General features: G+C 43.8%; 1 protein-coding gene across 2 annotated transcripts in view; it reads right to left on the bottom strand.

Moving 5' to 3' along the window:
* Positions 1 to 7,467: 7,467 nt before the first annotated feature.
* UCHL3 (ubiquitin C-terminal hydrolase L3) overlaps positions 7,468 to 21,991 on the bottom strand; it is a 397,999-nt gene continuing 383,475 nt past the window's right edge. For both annotated transcript variants that reach the window (XM_085622017.1, XM_085622018.1), the window contains exons 7-8: positions 16,615 to 16,673; positions 7,468 to 7,710 (exon numbers count right to left, since the gene is read on the bottom strand). In XM_085622017.1, the coding sequence (XP_085478143.1) occupies positions 7,618 to 7,710; positions 16,615 to 16,673 (152 nt within the window). In that variant the 3' untranslated portion in view covers positions 7,468 to 7,617. The remainder of the gene's footprint in view (positions 7,711 to 16,614; positions 16,674 to 21,991) is intronic.

Below are 21,991 nucleotides of genomic sequence, written 5' to 3'. Positions count from 1 at the left end.
TGAGGTTGCACATCCATTTGTTACCCTGTAAGGTTAGGGGCACAGGTGGAGCACTGTGAGCTAGTAGGACTATATGCCAACATATCCTGAGGGGTGCTCAGAATCAATCTCGCACCAGTCTGTTTATGTTGTTCAACAAATGTACAGTTTTTCTTGAATAAGTACAAGCCGTATGTTATGGGTGCTTGTGTTCTCGTTCAGTGAGGACCGGACTCCCTGAACCAGTTTGGGCTTGACTGTTCCCACTGGAGCAGGGTCAAGACTGATTTGCATAAGGTTGGGCCCAAACGGAGGTGGCATAGTGTACAAAATAACGATGGATTGGAATGCAGCCAGAGTAATTACCAGTGGCTGAGATTAATTCAAGCATTTCATACATCACTTTTTGTACACATATGCTACCTTGCATTCAGACTGAGGAGGATGTAAGAGGTCAGGAGACCAAGAATACTCAGAGCCATCCCCACCATGACCCGGGACATCCTGAAACATTGGGATCATATCTTGAATGTTCCAGACTTGCTTTCGTGTGGAAAGGCCTTGAAAACCACCAAGTACCTCCACAGTACCAGGAGCCAAAGCAGGGACTTTCAAGCTCTTGTACTCCTTTACCACCATTGCAGCCCAAGTTCTAGTATCAACTCCAGCACAGCAATATTCCTATAGACAGCCATGTGATGGTCAGTGTTCAATGGGCGCTGCCATCTTTACTTCAGGTTACATTTTTAGCTGGAAAGTGGAGCAGTTACAATGGCAGAGAAAAGCCTGTTCAATCACAGCATCCATGTAAAGCAAATCAGGCACATTTCCCTCTGCTTCTTCCTTCATTCATTTCTATTGGCACTTCATTTTGACTGGAATCTACAGCCCAGGTGGTCCCTGATCCCAGAGCTCATTTGAGGTACGTGTTGTCAGTTCTCTGCTCAAACCATGCCCTGAGAGAGCATCAATATTTAAAGTAAGAATTGGCAAAGTGGATATGTCCGGATTACATTAGGTAGGCATTCTTTTTTTTAAGAACTATGCTCTGAAAACGCAATAGCTGACCCGGACTGAGAACTACAGCGTCATCAGTTGTGTGCCTTTGTCGCAAAAATCTTAGAAAAATGTTAACAATCAAACCATTATACCAATGAAAATGGACTACTAAATGGTTCCCAATCTAGATGCAGACCAGGGCATATCACAGAAAAGGCAATGCTTAACATTATTGATACCTCTTGGCAGATACTGGTTAGGAATGAGGCGTGCCTCCTTAGCTGCTTGCTTGACCTTTCGGCAGCATTTGATACAGGGGATCATTACAATAATATTTATCACCCTCTCTGCTTGTTCAGGCACTACTGTGGTTTCAATTCTACCCAAATGAGTGCTTTCAGATTGTTGAGATAAATAACACTTACACTCACCTCATCAAACCCGTACTGAAGTTCCACCAGGCTCAACACTGCCTCCAAACTACGTAATCTGTGAAAATCATTTGGAGATTTTCTAAATTCCCTAGGCATATCATACTACAAATAAGCAGATGATACACAGATCAATAAATAATGATTCGTCCATTTATTACCTGAAGACTGCATCTCCAAGATACAGCACTAGATGCCTTCAAAGCAATTAAAATTAAACCATTGCAAAACTTGATTACTCATCATAAGTCACAACCGAAACAACAATAGAGGTAAGAACTGGCAGGCTAACCCCTCAGGAAGCTGGCCTTTTTTCTGAAATGATGCACAACGTCTAATTATATGACTTTGCACAAGGATAGGACTCTTTAACAGGCCAATCTTGAACTAACCATAGCTCAAAGGCTCCTTAAGAGTAGCTCACCCATTAACTGCCTACTGATTGGTTTAGAGAATATGTAGGTGTCTTTCAGGGCTTTAAAGCACTGTGCTTCCAGTTCTTGGAGAGTAGAGAAGCTGAAAGTGCAGCAACATGTGGCCCACACTCCTGTAAAAAACTGTCCTGCTTACACTACATCATTCATAGTTGTAGTCTTCCATTGTTAATAATGAAGATGGTGTGAGAGCCCCTCAGTTTTTCCATAACGGGGGTTTCCCAGCTCTTCTCATTCAAGACATTCAGTTTCATTCCTTTTTCTTCTTCCTTCTCGCCTTCATTTTCACCTTCCTTCACTATTTTCCTCCATACTTATAGTTTCTTTTGCTTGCTTCATCTTTTTGGTACTACTCCGCAGTATGCAAAGGACTGCTGTTCAGCCATAGCTGGTGTTTGCCGGACATCTAGTCTCCCAGAGGTGAGGGGACATCACCTGAAGTCTTTACTTTCTGCTGGAAGAGCTGGGGATCTGTCCGTGAAGCGGGGAAAGGCTGTCCCTGCAGAAGAGACTGCAGAAGGAGAGAGCGCCAGCCTGTCCTTCGGCACTGATGTTCAATAGGGGTGGTAGGGTGCACACCTTTTTTCTTTTTGTTTTCATTATTTTATTTCTTTTATTTATATCCATGCTTGTCTTAATGCGTGCTCGTCGGTATAATGCCCTGCCCACATGGCACCAGAAATGTGTGTCAACATGAGTAAGTAGGGCAACATCTTAAATATTAATCCAAAAATCAAAATCTCAAAATAAGGTGGCAAAAATGCGTTTGAATATTAACAAGCACAAGCCCACCTTTAGAGGGTGTGAAGTCTTACTGGCTTCACCTTCAACAAAAGGACCAAGGTCTAGGTATTATGCATATTATACATGGACTGCCTGCAAACAAACAGGCCATCTGGATGTGTAAAAACGGGCAAACTACTAACCTACAAAGAGTCTGAGATTCACTGCACAAAATCCCATGCCTCTTCTCTTCAGCGATCTAGAACCTGCCATAAGAGGTCAACTGAGCTATCTAATTTTTTAAGAAATAACTTAAGTCCTCTATTTTAAAGATACTTTCAACACACATTGACTCCTCTCTGGGAGCAGGCTTCATTCTCCATTAAGGTCTTCCAAATATAAAACTTGTTCATAGACCCAAGTAGTAACAAATACCTCATCAACGGACTGCTGAACTCTTATCAAGCATTTCTTTATTCAGTTCAATCACTTTCTACCTGAAACCTTAAGCTATACTGTCCCAAGAATGTTTCACCAACTCCTACAGCACTTACCTATCTAGAAAGCTACATTTCATAAATGCAAAGAATCTTCTTAAACAAATAAATTAAAAAAATTAATAGATGGATTATCTACCCGTAACTAACTTAGTTCAGAACGTAACCTGGCATTCATTTATGAAACTTTTCCTTTGTGTGTTGACAAAGGGATCATCAACCAGGGAGTTTGCCATTTCTGGTGGTGCATTGAAACCAAATACGATTCATTTAATATATGGCAACCTTTAGGTAGATTGTGTGCAGATAAATACAGGCAACCATCATCTTTGTTACTCCAATGTCATGGCTCACTTCAATCAGAAAGGAACTCGATCATTGAGCAATAGTAGAATAAACTACTTACCTAGGTGTCCAAACCAATGCATAGCATGTTGGCTAACAGGCACACATCTGTGTCATTTGATGTCAAGCTCCTTTCACCTGCACTGGTGCCCCATACCAATTCTCTAATTTGTACGCATCCATGTTGATTATACTATAATTCTCTTAGGCACGCGGATTATTATGGAGCTTCTTGAGTTCGGAATAACTTTTTTTACTGTCTCGTCTCCATTCAGGTAAAGTATTTTGCAGAGCTATGATTTTAATCCATGCATACCATGTCACTGCCCATTCACAGAAGTGTACACATATACTATATGCAGCATCTCTTGTTTTGATAAAATTTACATGGGACAAACAAGCGTTCTGTTTTCTGTCTTTAGGACAAGGTCCATCAAAAAACATTTATGGAAGTACTACTAATGAATCCAAGAATGCAACAGGTCTTTGTGATTCAAATTAATTAAGGCTGAAATAACACACTTTAGAACTATGCTCTAATGTTCAAGTGTTACAATGAAACAAGCACATTAGAGCTGCCAGATATCAATGAACACAGCAGTGCTACGTTTGCTCCCCAATCTAAGTATGTGCATTTAGAACAGAGCATTCACTGAAAATCTATGCTCCTGTAATTAGCAAAGTTACCATTGTTTGGGAACTACTATATTTTCCAATACTACTGAATCTTTTTATGTCTAAAAGTTGTATTCTTTGTACCCGTTTACACCCCTCCCTTCTCCCTTTAGCTTATCTCCCCTGTCCCTCTAAAATCTCGTTTCGTTCCTCTCTACCCCCTTGTCTTACTAAGTCCCTTATCTCCCCGCCTCCTCTTTTCTTCTGTATTGTTGTTCCAGTGTCATAACTTGCTTTGAGTTAATTTTGTCTTATTACAGAATTTATCAGTGAGATGGAGCGCAGTCTTGCACTTTTAATTTTAGTAGACCTTTCCAGATGATTTTTGTAAACCTGTGCATGACATTGCCAGTTTCTTGTACAATTGATACGCGGGCATGTTTCATGTGCGTTGTTGTGATCATTGTATTCACATTGCAAAGCCTTATTTTTTTTTGTTGAAACATTTTTTATTGTTTTCCAAATCAACAACTCAACAAACATCCCCCTGCCTCCACCCGTCCAGGAAGTACCACATATTTATCATCAAGACCAATTATCCAGGAGAAGGAACAACCTTCCCACCCAGTCCCCTATCCCCCCCTCCCCCACCCTATGTCAGTGTGCCCCCGTCCCCTACCCCTCTTCCGATGCGCCCCTCCTCCCTGAGAAATAAGATACAGGAGCCCAACCTCTCCCTAAGCAAACAGAGCTTTCCCTCTTGCCGAGCCAAGGTGCGGGCGGCCAGGGCCTACCGCCAGTTCCCTTCTACTTCCCGCTCCCCGCTACCTCCTGCCTGTCAGATGTGCTCTCCCCTCATTGCAAAGCCTTATAAAGCAATTTTTAAAAAAAAGATCAAAAAAGAAAGGAATAGTCCTGACGGACTACAAATTACATGTATTACAACTTATTCAAGATTTAACTGTGTTTCAAGTTTGGAAACCCACAGCACCCTACACATTTAAGCCGTGACGAATCATCTCTACAGCTTGTGAAAAAAGCCTATATTATAGGTTTTTTTGTTTAAACAAATTTTTATTTGTCAAGTTGCACATGTATTGCACAGCTCTGTACCCCAGAGACAGCTGCACAATCAAACCATACAGATATGTTGACTTTTTCAGGCGATATCCAAACATATATATGTAACCATGAAATGAATACCCTAACTCCCTCTCCCCCCCCCGCCCTGATCGCACAAGATCCGCATAGTCCTGACCACAAAGTATAATCATAACAGACGGGGTGTACCCTTCCGGGGACCCCCGCACCATATCCCCACTGTCCGAAGATTCACACATGATCTCCCAAGGGAGGAACCTCCGTTGCTGATGGCGGATCTAATAACAGCCCCCGTTAATCCGCCCACCGTTTCCAGATCTTGTAGTGTTTGTGTGGGCACCCCCTAGCAACAAAGATAGGTTGTTTCAGCCCCATGCAGATATCTAGCCCATTTTTCCATATATTATAGGTTTTTGGCATTGCCAAGAACTGCACAGTAATACCCAACCTCCTGAGGTCCGCAGAGCAAAACAAGAACTGACAAGTGCTTACAGGCCAGACAGCAAATTTCTTCTCGTGGTTTTTTTATGCAAATGATTTGCTCAAGTTAGGTATCTTCTACAAACTAGTCCACCTACACACAAAAATCAAGCATAAATTCATCACAGGAATTGTTAGATTCAGGTTTACAAGATCATGACTAATACATTTTCTCAGCAAACTTGGTTTTTTTTCTATTAAAGGAAGCCAAACATTTCCAAGATGGCCGATGCGTCTGCTTATCTGCCTGTCCTGGACAATACAGTGCATATCTTTTACTTAGTCTGTCTTTTCTTTATATGACAGCACATGCAATATTCACACTTTAGTCTCCCAAAATGTTCCTTGCCAGTGTTCTCAGTCGTTCATATCATCTCCTGCTCAAGTGAATGTGTAGGGAGTTAATAGGGAGATGGTGGCTTCCCTGCTGTAGATGTCGTGCTGCTAATGGAGTCTCCAGCTGTGTGAAACAGAACATTGTAGTCTTTAAGAAGCATTATATTCCCAGAAATAAGAGCTTTTTGGTGCATAAAGAGCCGCCCAGTGAGGAAAGCAAAATATAGATCCTGGAGATGGACTGCTTCTTTATCAATCACAAAATGTAACCCGCGCAACAATTGTGGCCTAATCAAAATGGGAAAGACACTTCAAACAAGCAATAGCTGACAGGGGCAGTGCGGGCCGACCCAAAGAAACCTATGACAGTGGAGCTGTTCCAATTGTAAGATAAAGGGTCTTTGGCTGAGCAAGACTTACAAAGTATCTCGCATGCCTAAAAGCCGACAAGCGTGGTCATTCTGAGGTGAAAGTGGTCTTGAGATGTATTAACAAGAAATGAAGAAAAAAATGTGGTGTGTGTTAATATCGCACACAGCTACTGTATCTAACGAGCTTATTTTATCAACAGATTATGTATGTGCTCCTGTATTCAGCAGTATCGTTAAATCCTAATTCAGAATACGTGGCCTGGGTCATGGGAGGCACATTTTCTCTTTATATGCGACCACTAGACACACATTCAGAAAATACGAATAGATTGGTCATGACAGATCAATTGCCGTTTGCAAAGAATCAGAATAGTTATTCATTGACATATGAAGCGTAGTAAACCAGAGATGTAGGTTTGTAAAAACACAATGACTGTGTGTATGTCTTTTCATGCTTTTAGAAAATAGATTTTAACGAGCGCTAGTGGATCGTGTTATATTTGTGCTTCAGAGAAGAGGTTTGCTTTTAATTAGGGGCGGCTCCTCCGTTATGGCGGAGGACTCCCTGCTGAAAGGCAGCAGAGGCAAAGGACAGAAATAAATTGATAATAAAACATTTTTATTATCATTCTATTTTTAGCCCTGCAGGCTGCAAGCCGAGGGAGGGAGGAGCGTGTCCTCCCATACGGACGCTGCAGCACCAGGGAGGATGGGGAGTGGTGGGCACTGCCAAGTGCTTAGGACGGTCTGGGGCTGGCCAAACGGTCATGCGCACTTAGCCTTTCTCCACCCGAGCTGTGTTGTACAGCTGGGTGGAGAAACCACCACAGACTCCCAGTCCATGTCGAACCGAGGCGCTCCGACCAATCCCAGTGCTGCTCACATGCTGGAAATAGTAGGGACTGGGAGCTGGGAGCCTGCACAGTGTGCAGCAGTTCCTGGACGGGACGTGAGGATCAGGAGCAAGGAGGCGGCCGTCGCAGCAGGTACGTTTTATTTTCTTTATCTATACTTCTGTTTTTGTGTGTTCCCCGTCCCCGCTTCCCACTACTTCGCAATACAAGTGGCGGCCCCTGCTTTTAATTACTTCAATGACTAAAGACTAAAAAAGAGAGTAGATTATAATTATGCCACAAAGGAACACATTCAATAGCACTAAAGATAAAAGGCGGGATTAACGGCTTTATTTGATTAAAGTATTCTTCGGTTCATGAACAGGATAAAGGCAATATCAACATTTTCAGTAATAATTCATGGCACCTTTTGAATTACAAACAGCTTAAAAGGGTTGTATTCTTCTTAAAATTCATGAAATTGGAGATTTGGCTAGAGCAACCACAGTAAATCTTAACTCATCTGGGTCCCGGTTCATGAACTTCTTACAGATCACTACTGCATCCTGCGAAAAGGGAAACAAGCACACATTTTAGAGTGTGTTGTGACTGCACACACACACACCTTGTACTGAAAGTACATAAGAACATGTTAGACTGGTACAATTATTAAAGATGCGAAACAGAGAATACGGCCGGCATATAGTACATAATATAGAAAGTGTACAGTCCTAACACTGTTTGTGGGTTCTTTTTCTCCAGATTCCTGGTACTAGCAAATACCTACTGGCTGCAAACAAAAACTCAGAAACATTTTGACTTTATTACTGTTTGGGCACTGCATACATACGTTACACATTGCCTCCGAGTTAAGTCTGTCTGCTCTGTGCCACAGCTACCAGGGTGTATCGAGCTCAGGTTTATTTAGCGATTTTGAGGATTCACCCTGACAAGGATTTTGATTTTCCCTTGAAGTGGGAAGTCACCCACCCCAAATAATAATCCAATTTCCTTTCTTACCCTCACCTTTTCAGGCCAGCTGGTGCTCTAGCCAAACCAAGATCCTGTGCATTTTTCTCACCTTGGTCTATCAGTCAGACAATCATTAGCTTTCACTACCTAGGCAATGTCCCCACAGGGTTCAATGGCAAATTGCACATGGATGCCAAGGACTTATTTGTGCTGTGATCTCTCTACTTCATTTGCTGTCCCTAAATGCACTCCATTACAGTTTGTTTACTTGTCAGTTATGTGCCTCTCCCCGACTGTATATATCAAACATTTCTGCGAGGGGTCAAAAAAACAGCTAAGACACATTATTGAAAAAATGATCACCATGACCTTTATTTGAAAGATCAGTTTAACGCAGGGGGTGTATTCATATTTCTGGATGTTTCATACCACCCCTAACAAGAGTACACAAGTAATAATGGTGAGTGGTGATCCGATTGGTGATAAGCAAGGACATCAAGGAAACCGAATTGGGTTTTTACTGGAGGATAACAATCCCTAAAGTAAGTCCATGCGGACAATTTACAAGAAACAATAATTTAACGAACTGCTATAATAAATCCAACTACAAAAATCTTACTGATAAAGACTAGAGCCACTAAAGTAATTAGTAGCAAGGCTCAGAATTGCATAGTCCTAAGGAAGTCTGAGCTCAGCTGGAAAAGTTTCATCTATTTGACACCTAAGTGTATAGATAAGATGGATCTGAATGCAAATTGCACATGCCCCAGATGCGACTGTGATAGCACCAACTTTTTCTTCTTATCTCGAGGTCCATGGTAATATCCCTTTTTCGAATAGAGCAACTATAAATAATCTGAGGCGACGACCAAAGACACACTTCACCACCCTGGAAGTTGCCATCATGGTACTTTCTGCGAAGTCTTGAGCAGAGTGCTGGTTTGTAGATATGGCCATGGTGCTCGCCACATGCTGAATAGCAATGTCCTGGTAGTCTAGTACAGCTCAAACTATAGCAGGCTGGACATCTGTGGTTTCTAGATAGTTGAAGACTGAAGGAAATGTTAGAAGAGCGAAGGATACCAGAACAGGGCACAAGGATTTCGCAAGAGCCTGGGGTGCTTACTGTTCGATTCGTCAGCAAATTATGACAAACTTAAAAAGAATGCCTTCCCTAATAGCCAAAATACTCTTAAACTCTGTCCGGTTAAGCAGAACTAGCTATCCAACTCGATGATCCACACAAGAACTCGGCTAGGAGCGATGATCCCCGCATACTTTTATATATATTTATTTCAATCTCCGCCATAAGCTTTCCTTTTGTTTCTGTTAAACTGAATTACCCCATAGTGTTGCTCCCCATGTTGGATTTGCCTTTTGAAACTATTTTACAACACAACTTCTAGTTCTGCTCTTCCAAAAGGCATTTGCTAGTTCCTCCTCAATTAATAAAGCTCATCCCTTTTCCACTAACCGTTCAAGTGGTAGTTACTGCTCTTCTCACTACCTTAGAAATGTGTTGTAAACTCTGACATCAGTTACTATATGTACCGGTGTACACTCCCCACACTTCAAATCTTATAAATGTGCGGTTTCCTATATAGCTCAATATTCCTACATAAGGATGCATTTCCAACCATAAAAAAATAGTGTTTGTAGTTGCACAACAATATAATACATCAAACTGCTTCCCAGTCCCAATGCTCATTAGCTGTGGTCAGTGTTGGTGGACAATGCGTCATTCTACATTTATTCCCCTTTGAGACTATATGTCCACCTCTCCCACCTTCAAAGTTAATGATTGCTTCCTGTCAACACCAACACATTTAAAACTCGCAACCTAACTTCAGATTCTTCGATTCTCCAGCTCATCTTTCAGATTTGTGGATGTATACAAAATGTCTTCTTAGAACGGTCTCCAGCTAAACCAACATTTTAAGGTAAAGATCTTTTCTAGACCCCCAAAACCATGGGAGTGAGGGAACAAGACTGTTTCGGGGTGTCCCTACAGCATATAAAGAAAGGGATCATGCTGCAGTGGCATAGCGGAATGCCTGCTGTAACAGCCCCCATTTACACAAATTGGTTACAAAAGCATTAGTGGTTAGAGGTAGGGTAATTTATTGAAGGTGCCCCTCGGATGTACAAAGGAACTGAGAACATTCAAGAAAGGATTGACTGAGGGTGCAGCCGATCGTGGAGAATGTTATCGTGGGCTGGGGCTGGTCCATATTCCCACTTTACAGGCGTTTGTCTGCCCCATGACTAGCCTCATAAACCCTGTACCCTTTCATAACAGCAATGTTTCCTACACTAAGGCCAACTGCCATTCTGTCAGACCAAGGCCTGGACCCCAATAAAACAGTTGCGGTTGGTGTCGGCGGACAAGTGGAGGGGACAAAACAAAAAACAAATTAACAAAAAACGCTTACCTGAATCCTGACGCATCGTCTGACTTCTGGCTCCCAGCCTGCCCTGCAGCCAATACGGACGCTGCTCTCACAGCATGAGAGCAGCGTCAGGGTTGGCCTGAGCGCCTTCGATTTGTGCTCCCAGGGAGATTGGAGGCCTGCGCTTGCGCTCTCCAACCCCACAATGCAACTAGGTTGGAGAGAGCTTCAGTGTGCATGACTGTTTGGCCAGCCGGCCAAACCGTAACGTGCACTGAAGATAGTGTCCACCACTCCCCCTCAGTGCCCGTCATCCCGTGGCACCGCCCCAAGTCTACAAGGTAGAAGAAAAATAAAACGATAAACAGTTTATTATCGCTTCATTTTCCAAGTTTTGTAGCTGCTGCAGGTGGCAGGTAGGGCGACGTTCCTCTGCCCACAGCCCCTGCAATAAAATGTATGAAAAAGATATGCTCAGTATAGAACATATTCAAATAGAAAGAGGCTGAGATTGGTGCATACAGATTTAAGGATCTTTTACAGTGGGAAATTCACACGCCCTAATATAATACAATGTAACAATCAAGGGCGCCTATCACGTAGCTGAGGATTGCAGACTGATGACCTTGCCTGCAGCGGCTCTTCCTCAGAGTGAAAACATGGTCTCCCTAGTACTCTGCCTAAACTTTGTGAAGAAGTCCCAGTACTACATGAGGGCTCAAAGTCTGCCACTGGCTGCTCAGGGGCCTGTGGACTTAACAAAACAACCCGCTCTGAGTTGTGTCAATCTCCTTTTGTATAGATCCAACCCAAAGTTTCGCGGTGGTGGTGGTGCACTTGGAAATTGGTGGTGGTGATGCAGATGAAATTTGAAAAAAGCTTAGGCTTGAGAACAGGCAGTACTTCGATTAGGTGTGAGATTAGGCTAAGATCACTTAGCCTCCTTACTGGGATTTTTTGGTGGTGATGACTTGGGCTAGGATGCTTGTTAGCTAGCCCACTCTGAAGGCATCTGCTTATTGTTGTGGTGTCAATGTTTGAGCGGGAATGAGCGCTCAGAGAGAACCTCGAGTAAGTCCCATGTGTAGAATTTAAAGCACCATCAAAGGCGCTCTGCTTCTCACCTCAGGACACACTCTCGTATAAGCCTGTGGATGAGCTACCGCAGAGTGTAGTGCAGGGTAAGGTACTGGGGCTACACCTTAACGCAAGCTCTGCTGTACCACAAAGTAACTTAGTGCAAGCTCAGTTGCACCACAAAGTACAGTCATTTTCAGAGCAAGTTCTTGCACAGGAAACTCTAGTAAAATCTCGAACCACTGATAATGGATGAAAGCAAATGGGTTCCCTTGAAGAGGGGCTTACATAGTCTATTTTTTCCCATGTGGCAGCCCAGCACTTCAGAGAAGAGAAAAATGTGACTGAATTATTCAGCAGAAGCTTCTTGATGGAATGCACTGAAAGGCATCTGCAGTGAGAACACGTAGAACATGGGGTGCCTTGGATTTTATTTTCTTAATTTCAGATGAGTCTTAAGTCTGCATTCAGGTCTTAGCCACAAGTGAAATGAGTTGTATTTTGTCTTCATCACAATGTAATCCCCCCTTCAAAAAGCTTGACTTATTTAAGATGACAGCACTAGGCTAGTAAAGAGTGGCAGAAGTATGAAATTAAAACTGGATGAATGCAAGAAGATCGGTGAGACACGTGTCCGTCTTGAGGCACTGACCCAAGGGAGGAGGCTGCGGAAGCAGGGAGTTGCTGAAGAGACAATCGAAATGTTCTGCAAAAGGACAGCTCTACGCCATAGTATGGGTGCGCTGAGCTACACTACTTTATATAGCTATAGGAATACGCTTAATTGATTATCTAGTATTTGATAGCAGTTAATAAAAGTAAACAAAAGTCATATACAGAGGGACTTGAAAATACATGATCAGAAATCATACTTGACTCCACTCTCTATTTCTTACTTACAAAATACAGAATGATGCTTACCTGAGACATAAGTAATAAGTGACTCCTTTATCCAGAACACATTTTGCTGCAAAGTCCCCAGCGATCTTTTTTCTGCCAGCCTCCATCATGAATGGGATGAGATATAAAATACGGAGTAGGGTGTGGGACTGGACACAGAGGTGCAAACTTGGAGTTTGAGCACCTCAATATGATATGATAGCAATTTATAACGCACAACAGCTACTCCAAGGAGTGTCCTGGCGCGAGCAATGAGATTTAGATTTGCACAAAAAGCCAGGTTTTAAGTTTCTTCTTGAACCATGCCGCCTCACTCATCATCCACAGCTCCAAAGGGAGCTGATTCCAGGCTGTCACACCCAAATACGCTAGGGACCTTCCTCCTGCTCTGAATGGCTGAATCCTAGAGATCTCAGTCAATCAATTGTGCGGATCTCAGCTGTCTAGTGGGTTTATGGAAGCCAAATCTGGCTCTGAGGTAGAGGGAGCCAGACTGATATAGAGCATCATGTACTATTATCAGAACCTTAAATTTAACTCTTTCCCTGATGGACAGCCAATGGAGTGCACGCAAATGTGGGGAGATCCGTGATCTCATAGAAACATTTATCAGGAGTATTTCCACCGCATTCTGGATCACCTGGAGTTTGTCAGGTGCTCCGGTAACCCCAAATATAGTGCATTACTATAGTCTAATCTGGAAGTTATCAGCGCCTGGACTACCGTCTTCTTTGCTGAGAAGGATAAAAGAGGCAAACATTTCTTTAGGGACTTAATAATTCCAAAACAAGTACCTACCAGCACATTTACTTGATGCTTAAAAGGCAGCCGGTTCTCAAATTTGATACCCAGATATTTAAAAGTATCTTTCTGAGGCCCTGGGGGAGGGGGAGCATCATCAGGCCTCAAGGTTTGCCAAAAATCTATTGGAATCTTCCCAAAGATGGCACCTTTCTCACTTCAGCCTTTCCAAACAGTGGGCTCTAACCAACTGAAAGAGGGATATCCCAAGCAAATGGAGGAGAAACGTGATGCACCACTACGGATGTTTTTAAGAGAGGTTAGGTGCAAGTGAGTAGGAATCAAATGAGGAACCAGGAGAGGTGATGGAGCCCTGAAGAGATTTGTGTTTTTTGTGCGCTTGAGAGACTTGAGATGGTGCATACTCAAGGATGGACCATTGTGGCATGGAAGGTTTACAGAAGGGTTACTAAGGATGTAGGGAGGGATATGTCCAAGGTGTGATGAGGGGCTGATATGATGATTTAAGTGTTGGTCGAATAGAAAGTCGTAAATTCATCAGCAGAGAATGTGTATTGTATTATATCTATGGTAAGGATAACCAAGATTGTGAGGCACTGGAAAGTTAGTGGGTGTAAGAACAGAAGTTCATGCATGGCTCAGAAGAGTAGTGCTGTGACTGTTTAGTGGATATCTGGCAATCTGTGAGTCCATCCACTGAATGAAACATTCAACTATAGAGCTAAGATCCACTGGTAGCGAGGCACTCCAGAAATGTCTCCCTATCCACAGCTGAAAGTGACTACTAGGTTATGAGGGAGACTGTCAGTTAATGACGGCTGGTTATAGTCACAGGGTCAAATAACTTTCTGCCTGTAACCAGAAAAGAAGAGGAGTTTCCAAGCTCTCCTCTACAGAATCCATGCAATCTTACATAACTGGGGACCTTGCTGTACCCCAATCGTGTGGTGTGTGTTAAATGTCTGTTTTGCCTGCGGCAAGACCATGTGCACGGTGTCTACTGAGGAGAGCGAATTGTTGCCCAAAATACATTTGTTCTTCAGATTGTCTTAATTCTACTGTGGTCCTGCATGTTTTATGCCCAAACTCCAAAATTCCAAGGTATCTGATGAGCTGGAGGAATCGGTTACTGGTCCCTGACAAACCAATTCTCCCTACACTATAAAAGTGCTAATTTTTGTGTTGTGGTAAGTGTTGCTTCGTAACAAGAGGCTCTTGATTGAGGATCGGAGGGCTCACTGTAAAGCACCCCATCATAACATGCAAGCTTGAAGTACCCAGCAGCTTCCCAGAACCAACTACCTGGTCATCCACCAGTCCGTGTCGTTGCTCTTGACCTCCTTATGGGGGTTTCTCCAGTTCGGACCTTGTTAAGTTGGAGGCCAGAGTGTAGGTCAGACCTCATCCAATATCCCTCAATTCACTCAAGTCAACGCCCACAAGGCAGTCCTCACTCTTTAAATAAACTGAGTACTCATGTGCTTACTATGTTCCTCACCCAAAGGATTCCTAGATGCTGCAAGCCTAACACAGGCCTGCATAAATAACAGGCGCCTCACATATAACTGAATCACTCCAAGTGCATCAAGTTCACCTCCCTGTCCCTTTGTAGCAAAACATAGCAGCAGCAATATTTTGAAGGGATGTTGAATAAGAGTGGTTTAACCTCATAACCCCAATGGAGTCTGATAACAGCTTGAAGATATAGCTGGCTCCACAGCTTTGCTAGTATGCCCTATAAGATTTCCAGAAGTGATTTAAAACAATCAGGTGAACATAAACATATGACTTGCATACAAAATAATCCACAGAATATGGTATAAATTATTTCAGAATGCCCTTACGACACACCAGCTAACTCTACAAAACCGGACCATTCATGGTTTTAAGACGGACACCAAGGAATGTTTGAGGCAACCTCCCCAATACATCTCACTTCCCCCAAAATATTTGTTTTAGATAGAAAGAGGGGTCACATGGCAGGTTAGGATGGGGGGCGGGGAGAATGTTATGAGTGCAGACAATAACTGCCTATCCTCGTCCACCCAAGTAATTCTAGTCTGGTGTGGAAATAAGAGGACTGGGCTAGCTAGTGGGTCATCTTGAGGTGCAAGAACAGAGTTATGTTTGAGTACAATAATTTAAATACCAGAATGGAAGCTCCAGTACTATGACAGCAGTGAGAGGTCAGCAGCTGAAGGAGATGCTTTTATAGACCTGTGGGTGACTCCTAGTACTGGATTAGATGGGTACTACAGCAGGGCAGGATTGGCATGTGCCACATGGGATTTTAGTCCATCCTTGCAGCACCTCCTGATATTCCAGCACTGAGACACACTGGCAAAGCTGTGAGAGGGACCACAGCAATGGAACCGTAGGATGCGCTGCAGGTTTGGTTTGAGGTACATTCCTAATCTGTGCCCCTAAGCAGATCTCCATGTTAAATTTCTATTCCTTCCCTAGGTCTGTGACGTTTCTGCCTCTGAAACACCTTTGTCTTCCTTCACACACTCCCTCACTATTTACAGAACATAACTCCCATTCTTAACCTTCTCCCCCCCCCCCCAACGTCTTCTTTCCCTCACCCACTCTAATCCTGAAGGATGGCGGTGGGCATAATCATGCTGCCTTCTGAGAAAGCAGGAAGCAGACAATGGGGTTTGCACAGATTTTCCACGTGTTCCCTCAATAGCAGATAGAGTATTTTGTTATTACCACACAGTCATTTAATGTGCAAGTAGGATTTACAATCCACACGGAATAAGCCATGCATAGTGAAAAGCCACAACATTGGGGTCAGATACAGGTAACCACTCGGGCTTGAGGGACAGCTTAGCCTTTCCATTCAGCCCCCCTCACTTCCAGGGCCGGACCGGGGAATCAAAGCAGCCCTGGCAAAATTGCTCAAACCAGCCTTGCTCCCTTCCTCTTTATCTCCCTCTCCCGCTCTAATCTCCCGCCATCCCTCTCTTGAAACCCTCCTGTGACTGCTGTGATTGAACTCGGGGAGCTGTGTAAAGTGACAGAAAAGCCCCTTGGATCCAACAAGCGGCCTCCAAAGGCTCCAACCCACTGGGGAAATGCCCAGTGGAATCAATTGCCTGTCCTGCACTGCTTGCTTCAATCAGGCACATGGACCAACACATTTATGAAATAGGATCAGTGCACAAACTCGCAGTGATGTCCGCTGTGGTATACAGACACACATTCTTAAATGTGCAGAACACTATAGCACAATATGCAAACCTGCCCCTCTAAGACAATACTCGTGCTATATTTTCTCAGTGTACAGCCATTTCTCTTAAAGCTGGTTCTGGCATTATTATGTCAACAGTCATCCCACTTGTTTAATTGGTTTCACTTTCTTACCTCCAACAATCTTTCACTGCTAGTTGTGCCATGGTTAATTGGGAACTGTTTGCGTCCATCTATGCACAGAACGAAAAAATAAATAATAAAACGTCAACGAAATGCATTTGAATCCCTGCATTCATATAACCAAGAGATAATTATAATGGTAATGAATGTTCTTCATTACAGTGTCTTTATCCAAGGCGCCTCGCACACAAGTAACAAAAAAGTGTACAATGCAGAATGATAGTAAGAGTCTCTAAAGGTACATTAAGGTAGCTTCCGCCTGATAGTTTACACAGATGTTTGTTGAAAAGTTTTCTGAAAACAGATACAGAAGGAACAGATTGGTTAGAGATCAGGTCATTTCAGGGGTAAAGAGAAAGCAGTGTGAAGGAACAAAAGCCCAATAAAGCACATGGAGGCTGGGAGAAAGAGAAAAGAAATTGTGAACCAGAACGAAGAGGAGGAGTAGGGGTACTTGGTAAAATGAAAGAACAGATACATATGAAAACAATACAAAGATAATGGCATCCAATCCACTTTCTTTAATAGAAAGTTTTGTGCTGAGTGGGACAAGTTACTTACCTTCGGTAACAATATATCTGGTAGAAACACCGTCTAGCCGCAGATTCCTTAATTTAGAATGTCCCCCAGGCGCCAGTCTGGATCTGGAGATTTTTCAGCAGTACCTGTGTGCGCCGGGGACACGCCCTCACGCCGTCCACAGATATTACGTCAGTGGAGCCATACAAGTCCCTGCCCGCACGCTTACGTGAGTTTTCTACTGTGAAACTTTTCCACGCCAGAACGCAAAGCCACGTGTAAAACTGGATGTGGAAACAGAGTGCCAAAAAAGATCAAAAAATGTTTGTAAGAATAAGAAATAAATAACACACAATGTGAAAAATCAGAAATGGAGTACAGGTAAAATACCCAAGAATGAAATAGAAACAAGGGGGAGAGGAGAGTACTTTCCCCATAAAAAGCCCAGCATAAGGGAAGAACCATGCCCTCATATGACGTAAACAATAACTGAAAACAATGCAAGGAACATATCTACAATCCTGCAACAACAGAGTGTCCGACAATGCACACTAAATATGATCTATTGACAGTAAGAGTAAAAGAGGCACCAAATCAAAAAGACAAACTACAAGGGGCTAATAGGAATATGACTAACCCCCACACTATAACATAATCAGGGTGTAAGAGTGTGCATGCAGACTGGAATCCACCAACCAAAAACGAGAGTGGTTGGTGAAAGTAATGGGTAACACAGAATAAGACTTCCTGATTTGGTCAAGGATGTTAAGCCGACCAACATTCTTGGAGACCGAGATCACTGGCAGAAAGACCAGTGGGTAAGAACCCAACCTGAAAATCTCCTCTGAGGATGGGCGGGTGTTAAGGAATCTATGGCTAGACTGTGTCTCTACCAGATATCATTGTGACCGAAGGTAAGTAACCTGTCCATCTGATAGAGACCTCTAGCCACAGATTCCTTAACTTAGAATTAGATACCATAGCTATACCCCAATGGGAGAGGCTCTGCGACTGAACCGAACCAAGTCCTACAAGAGAACTAGTGATCAATAATGATTCACCAAAACAGGTGGGTTAACAGCAAAATGCAAGCGTGGCTGTCGCTAGGAACATCAGCTCTGAACACAGCAGTATCAATAAACAAAAGCAAACAGTCCTTCAGAGGACATGCTGAATCCTTCACCCTTAAGGAAGGGATGAAGGAAAGTCAGATCAACAAAAAAGGGCCATTATACAATGGAAAGAAATCCAGAAGCTTCTGGGAAGAAGAACAAGAAGCGAGACTGTGCACTGGATCCTAGGGATCTGTAAAAAGCATTTCCCAGGGAAAGGAAAGAAAACAGCATGGGAGCTTCAGAGCACACCAAATGATCCTCCACAATAGTGGATGCCAAAAAGGAGCATATATATATATATATATATATATATATATATATATAGACAGATGTCACCTATGCATGCATATAGAAAGATTTAGATAAATAGAAATATATTGAGATGTATAATAGGTAAAAACACATGCAGACTGTGTGGACTGTCGGAGCTACACCACACACATTCAAGAGCACTTGAAACGTAGCAGCGACAGCACAATTGCATTACTAGAAAGATACAGAAATGTATCACCAGATAGACATAATGACCAAACCATTCACTGGATCATTTTGGTCAAAGAACACCAGCAGAATCCTGACATCTAACAGAAAGCTCACTTTCATATGAAAGAGAGTGAGAGAGAAGCAGAATCTTTTTTTAAAGAAAGAAAAGGGCTACCCGAAGAGTATACCGAATACAAGTATGGTAGTAGCGCAACAATAGGTACCAACAGCACCTGTGTGAACTATAGCACCACATAATACATATATAAAGACATATTTATATATATACACACACACACACACACACACATACATACACATACATACACACAATGTATGACAAGCAACATCTCTGAATACAGAGACTGCTAAATATAACATCTGGCCTAAGCGAACAGCAGAGGGACCTACGCCCCTGCATGGGAAGTGTCTATGAAAAGCAAGGCACAAGATATTGTGCACAACCGACGCTTCTGGTGTAGGTCCAATTGCCGACAGGGGAAGCCAGGCATTGTATGAGTTATGAAGGAAGGACGGAGAACAGAAGCACTTCCTCACACCAGAGAGTGAGGATTAACCAATACCACAAAAACGAAACCCAGCCAGCGCTGCGGCGCAAGTTGGACCAGCAGGCCCCGAGTGACTGTTAACGCACCCAGTGTCTGTGAACGTGCCGTGTCACAACTGAAACCTGAACAGCAACTGTTCGTTAAGTGGAAGAAAACAAACATGCTCTTAAGGGGCACTGGCTGTACGACTAAAACAGCAAACACATCTAAATGCTTGAAATAACAGCTGGAATGGCAGTATACGGGAACACGACGGGACGAGACAGTCGTGGGGGGAACCCACTTGTAAACTACTCTGGAGGAGTCTGCACCCTCAGAGACAGAAACAGTACTACGGATCCACCACAAAACAAAACGCATTCCACAAATGGAAAAATGTAACTGTCAAACAGCCACGTTACCCTCGTGGGCCTGCTCAGTTGCGAAGACTCACAACAACATTTGGAGCCCCAAGAAGCGAAAAACACATCGCTAAAAGTCTGTAGAGTAAACTACAGTGGGACCCCTTAGAGGGTAGTGCAGGAAGACAACAATCCGAGGAGGAACCAGCTGGATCCTGAGCAAGGACATACCCTACCCAGAAAGAACACTTCCTGTGGCATCATAGAACAGCTATACAATAACCAACGAATACCCCACATAGGGTATGTCGCATCCCTATAAAAAGCAAGGGAGTATCTCTTGAGACTAGCTCCTAGACTGGCGAAAATAAGGGCAAAACAGCTGTCTTGCTCTACAATTTATCTGTGAAATAACAGCTTGAACCCCGAGACTGATAGTAGGTAAGGAAGGGAAAGCAGGGACACTGCAACCACTAACAACTCAATAAGCCCGCAACAAAAGGACTAGAGGAAATGCCAATTACTGAATACCAGTCATGAGGCGCTGGACCGCCAATTCAGCGTGGCTATCAAAAAGATGGACCTCGTCAAAGGGTAAATCCTTAAGATGTTCCTGAACATTGTCAGGGAAATTGCCATCACGTAACCAAGCATGGCGTCATAGAGCAACTTATCTGCCCATAGCTCTACTTGGAGTCTGTGGTGTCCATGGCTGACCAAATCGAAAATTTGGCCAGCTCACAACCATTATGAAGTAGCTGAGTGAGGTCAGCTCGAAGACCATCTGGAAGAGAGGGAAGGAGACGCTCAACTGATTCCCAGAGAGCAAAAGGAGCCTGTCCAAACATGCAGGATGTGTTTAAAGACCTGAGGGCCGAGCTAGTGGACACAAATACATTTCGACCACGTCTACAACCAACAGGATTTTCTAGCTGGTGGAAGCATCGGAGAGGATAAACGCATCGAAGTTGAGGCTGCCTGAACAACCAGCGCTTGTGCCCTAGGGTGTAGGGACACACCGACAGAATCATCTGGAGCTGGGCGATGACGGTGAGCGATGGAGCAGTCTACAGAGTCCATCGAAGAGGGTCTTGTTCAAGTCCCTAGAAGAATGTCGTACAAATACTCACAAAAAGGCAGTAAGAGTTCAACATTAGTGTTGCCCTGGTGGAGCAGATCCAATAAGGGATCTAAGGGCAGAGACACAAGAGGAGGCTGGAATTGCAAAATGTCGTCAGCGTTGCTAATGACCCTAGCGAACGCTGCAGTAGCCTCCATCGCCATTCCAGGGGGCAACAGCAAGTCATAGGTAGAGGACGGTTGAAGGCGAACGTGCCCTCTAAAGGTCAACAAACACTCTGCCCGAGGTTGTCCCAGGGCTTGAAACTGCTAAACTCTACCAGGATGTGTTGAGTGTTCAAGCAACACTGGGGAGTGTGAATACACAGGGGCCTCCTCCTCCATTTGTAAAGGAATTGTAAAAGACATCTACAGCGGTGAACGACGCCCTACTACCATCGACAATTTCTGACTGTGGCTCCTCCAAGGGGAGTCGGGACAGCGTCGAATCGACACCCACCGTGATGGAAGATTGCGGTGTGGGACGACGTTGAGTTGGAGACAATTCTCCTGCTGCGGCCACCAAAGATGCCCCTAAAGGAAGCCCCACTGGACTGTTTCCTGACGTCATAGCTGGGCTGCGGCCTGACATCTCAATGAGAACCCCAACTGGACTGAGTGCCGACGTCGCAGCAGCTCTGTAAACTGAGCCATGGTACTCAATCGGCACCGAGGGCGAACCTGCGGGCGAGCACCTGATCAGAGTCATTACCACCTCTGTGGGGCCCGAAGGTGCGCCAGGGAGAGGGGTTGACCCAAAGATGGCCTGCAAAGCCGGAAAATAGGCTTCCATCTGGGTCCTAGTCGCCCCTTCACCAGAAAATGGTGTATAGGTGAGGGTCAACTGGTGTGGGGCCTTCCACAGTAAAGACCAGGAGGAACGGGCACCAGCGTCACGGCTACGCGAGGCTAACGGCCTCCATGGCCGCTTCTCCTGGACCCGCGTTGCAGCATGGAAAAGAAGAAAACTGACGTCAGTGCGCTGGGAGGGACTTATATGGCACCACTGACGTTATATCTGTGGACGACGTCCGGACAGAGCCATGCGACGCCAACCCCCATCGCGCGGAGGTACTGCTGAAAAATCTCCAGATCCAGACTGGCACCTGGGGAAATTTTAAGTTAAGGAATATGTAGCTAGATGTCTCTATCAAATATTTAGTTATTAAGAAAACAAAAAAACAAGTTTTTAATTAGTCTCTGATCAAACTATAACGACACA

This window comes from Triturus cristatus, chromosome 8 (genome assembly GCF_964204655.1).
Source record: "Triturus cristatus chromosome 8, aTriCri1.1, whole genome shotgun sequence".
NCBI classification, from domain to species: domain Eukaryota; kingdom Metazoa; phylum Chordata; class Amphibia; order Caudata; family Salamandridae; genus Triturus; species Triturus cristatus.
This window is presented reverse-complemented; position numbering and strand designations above follow the sequence as displayed.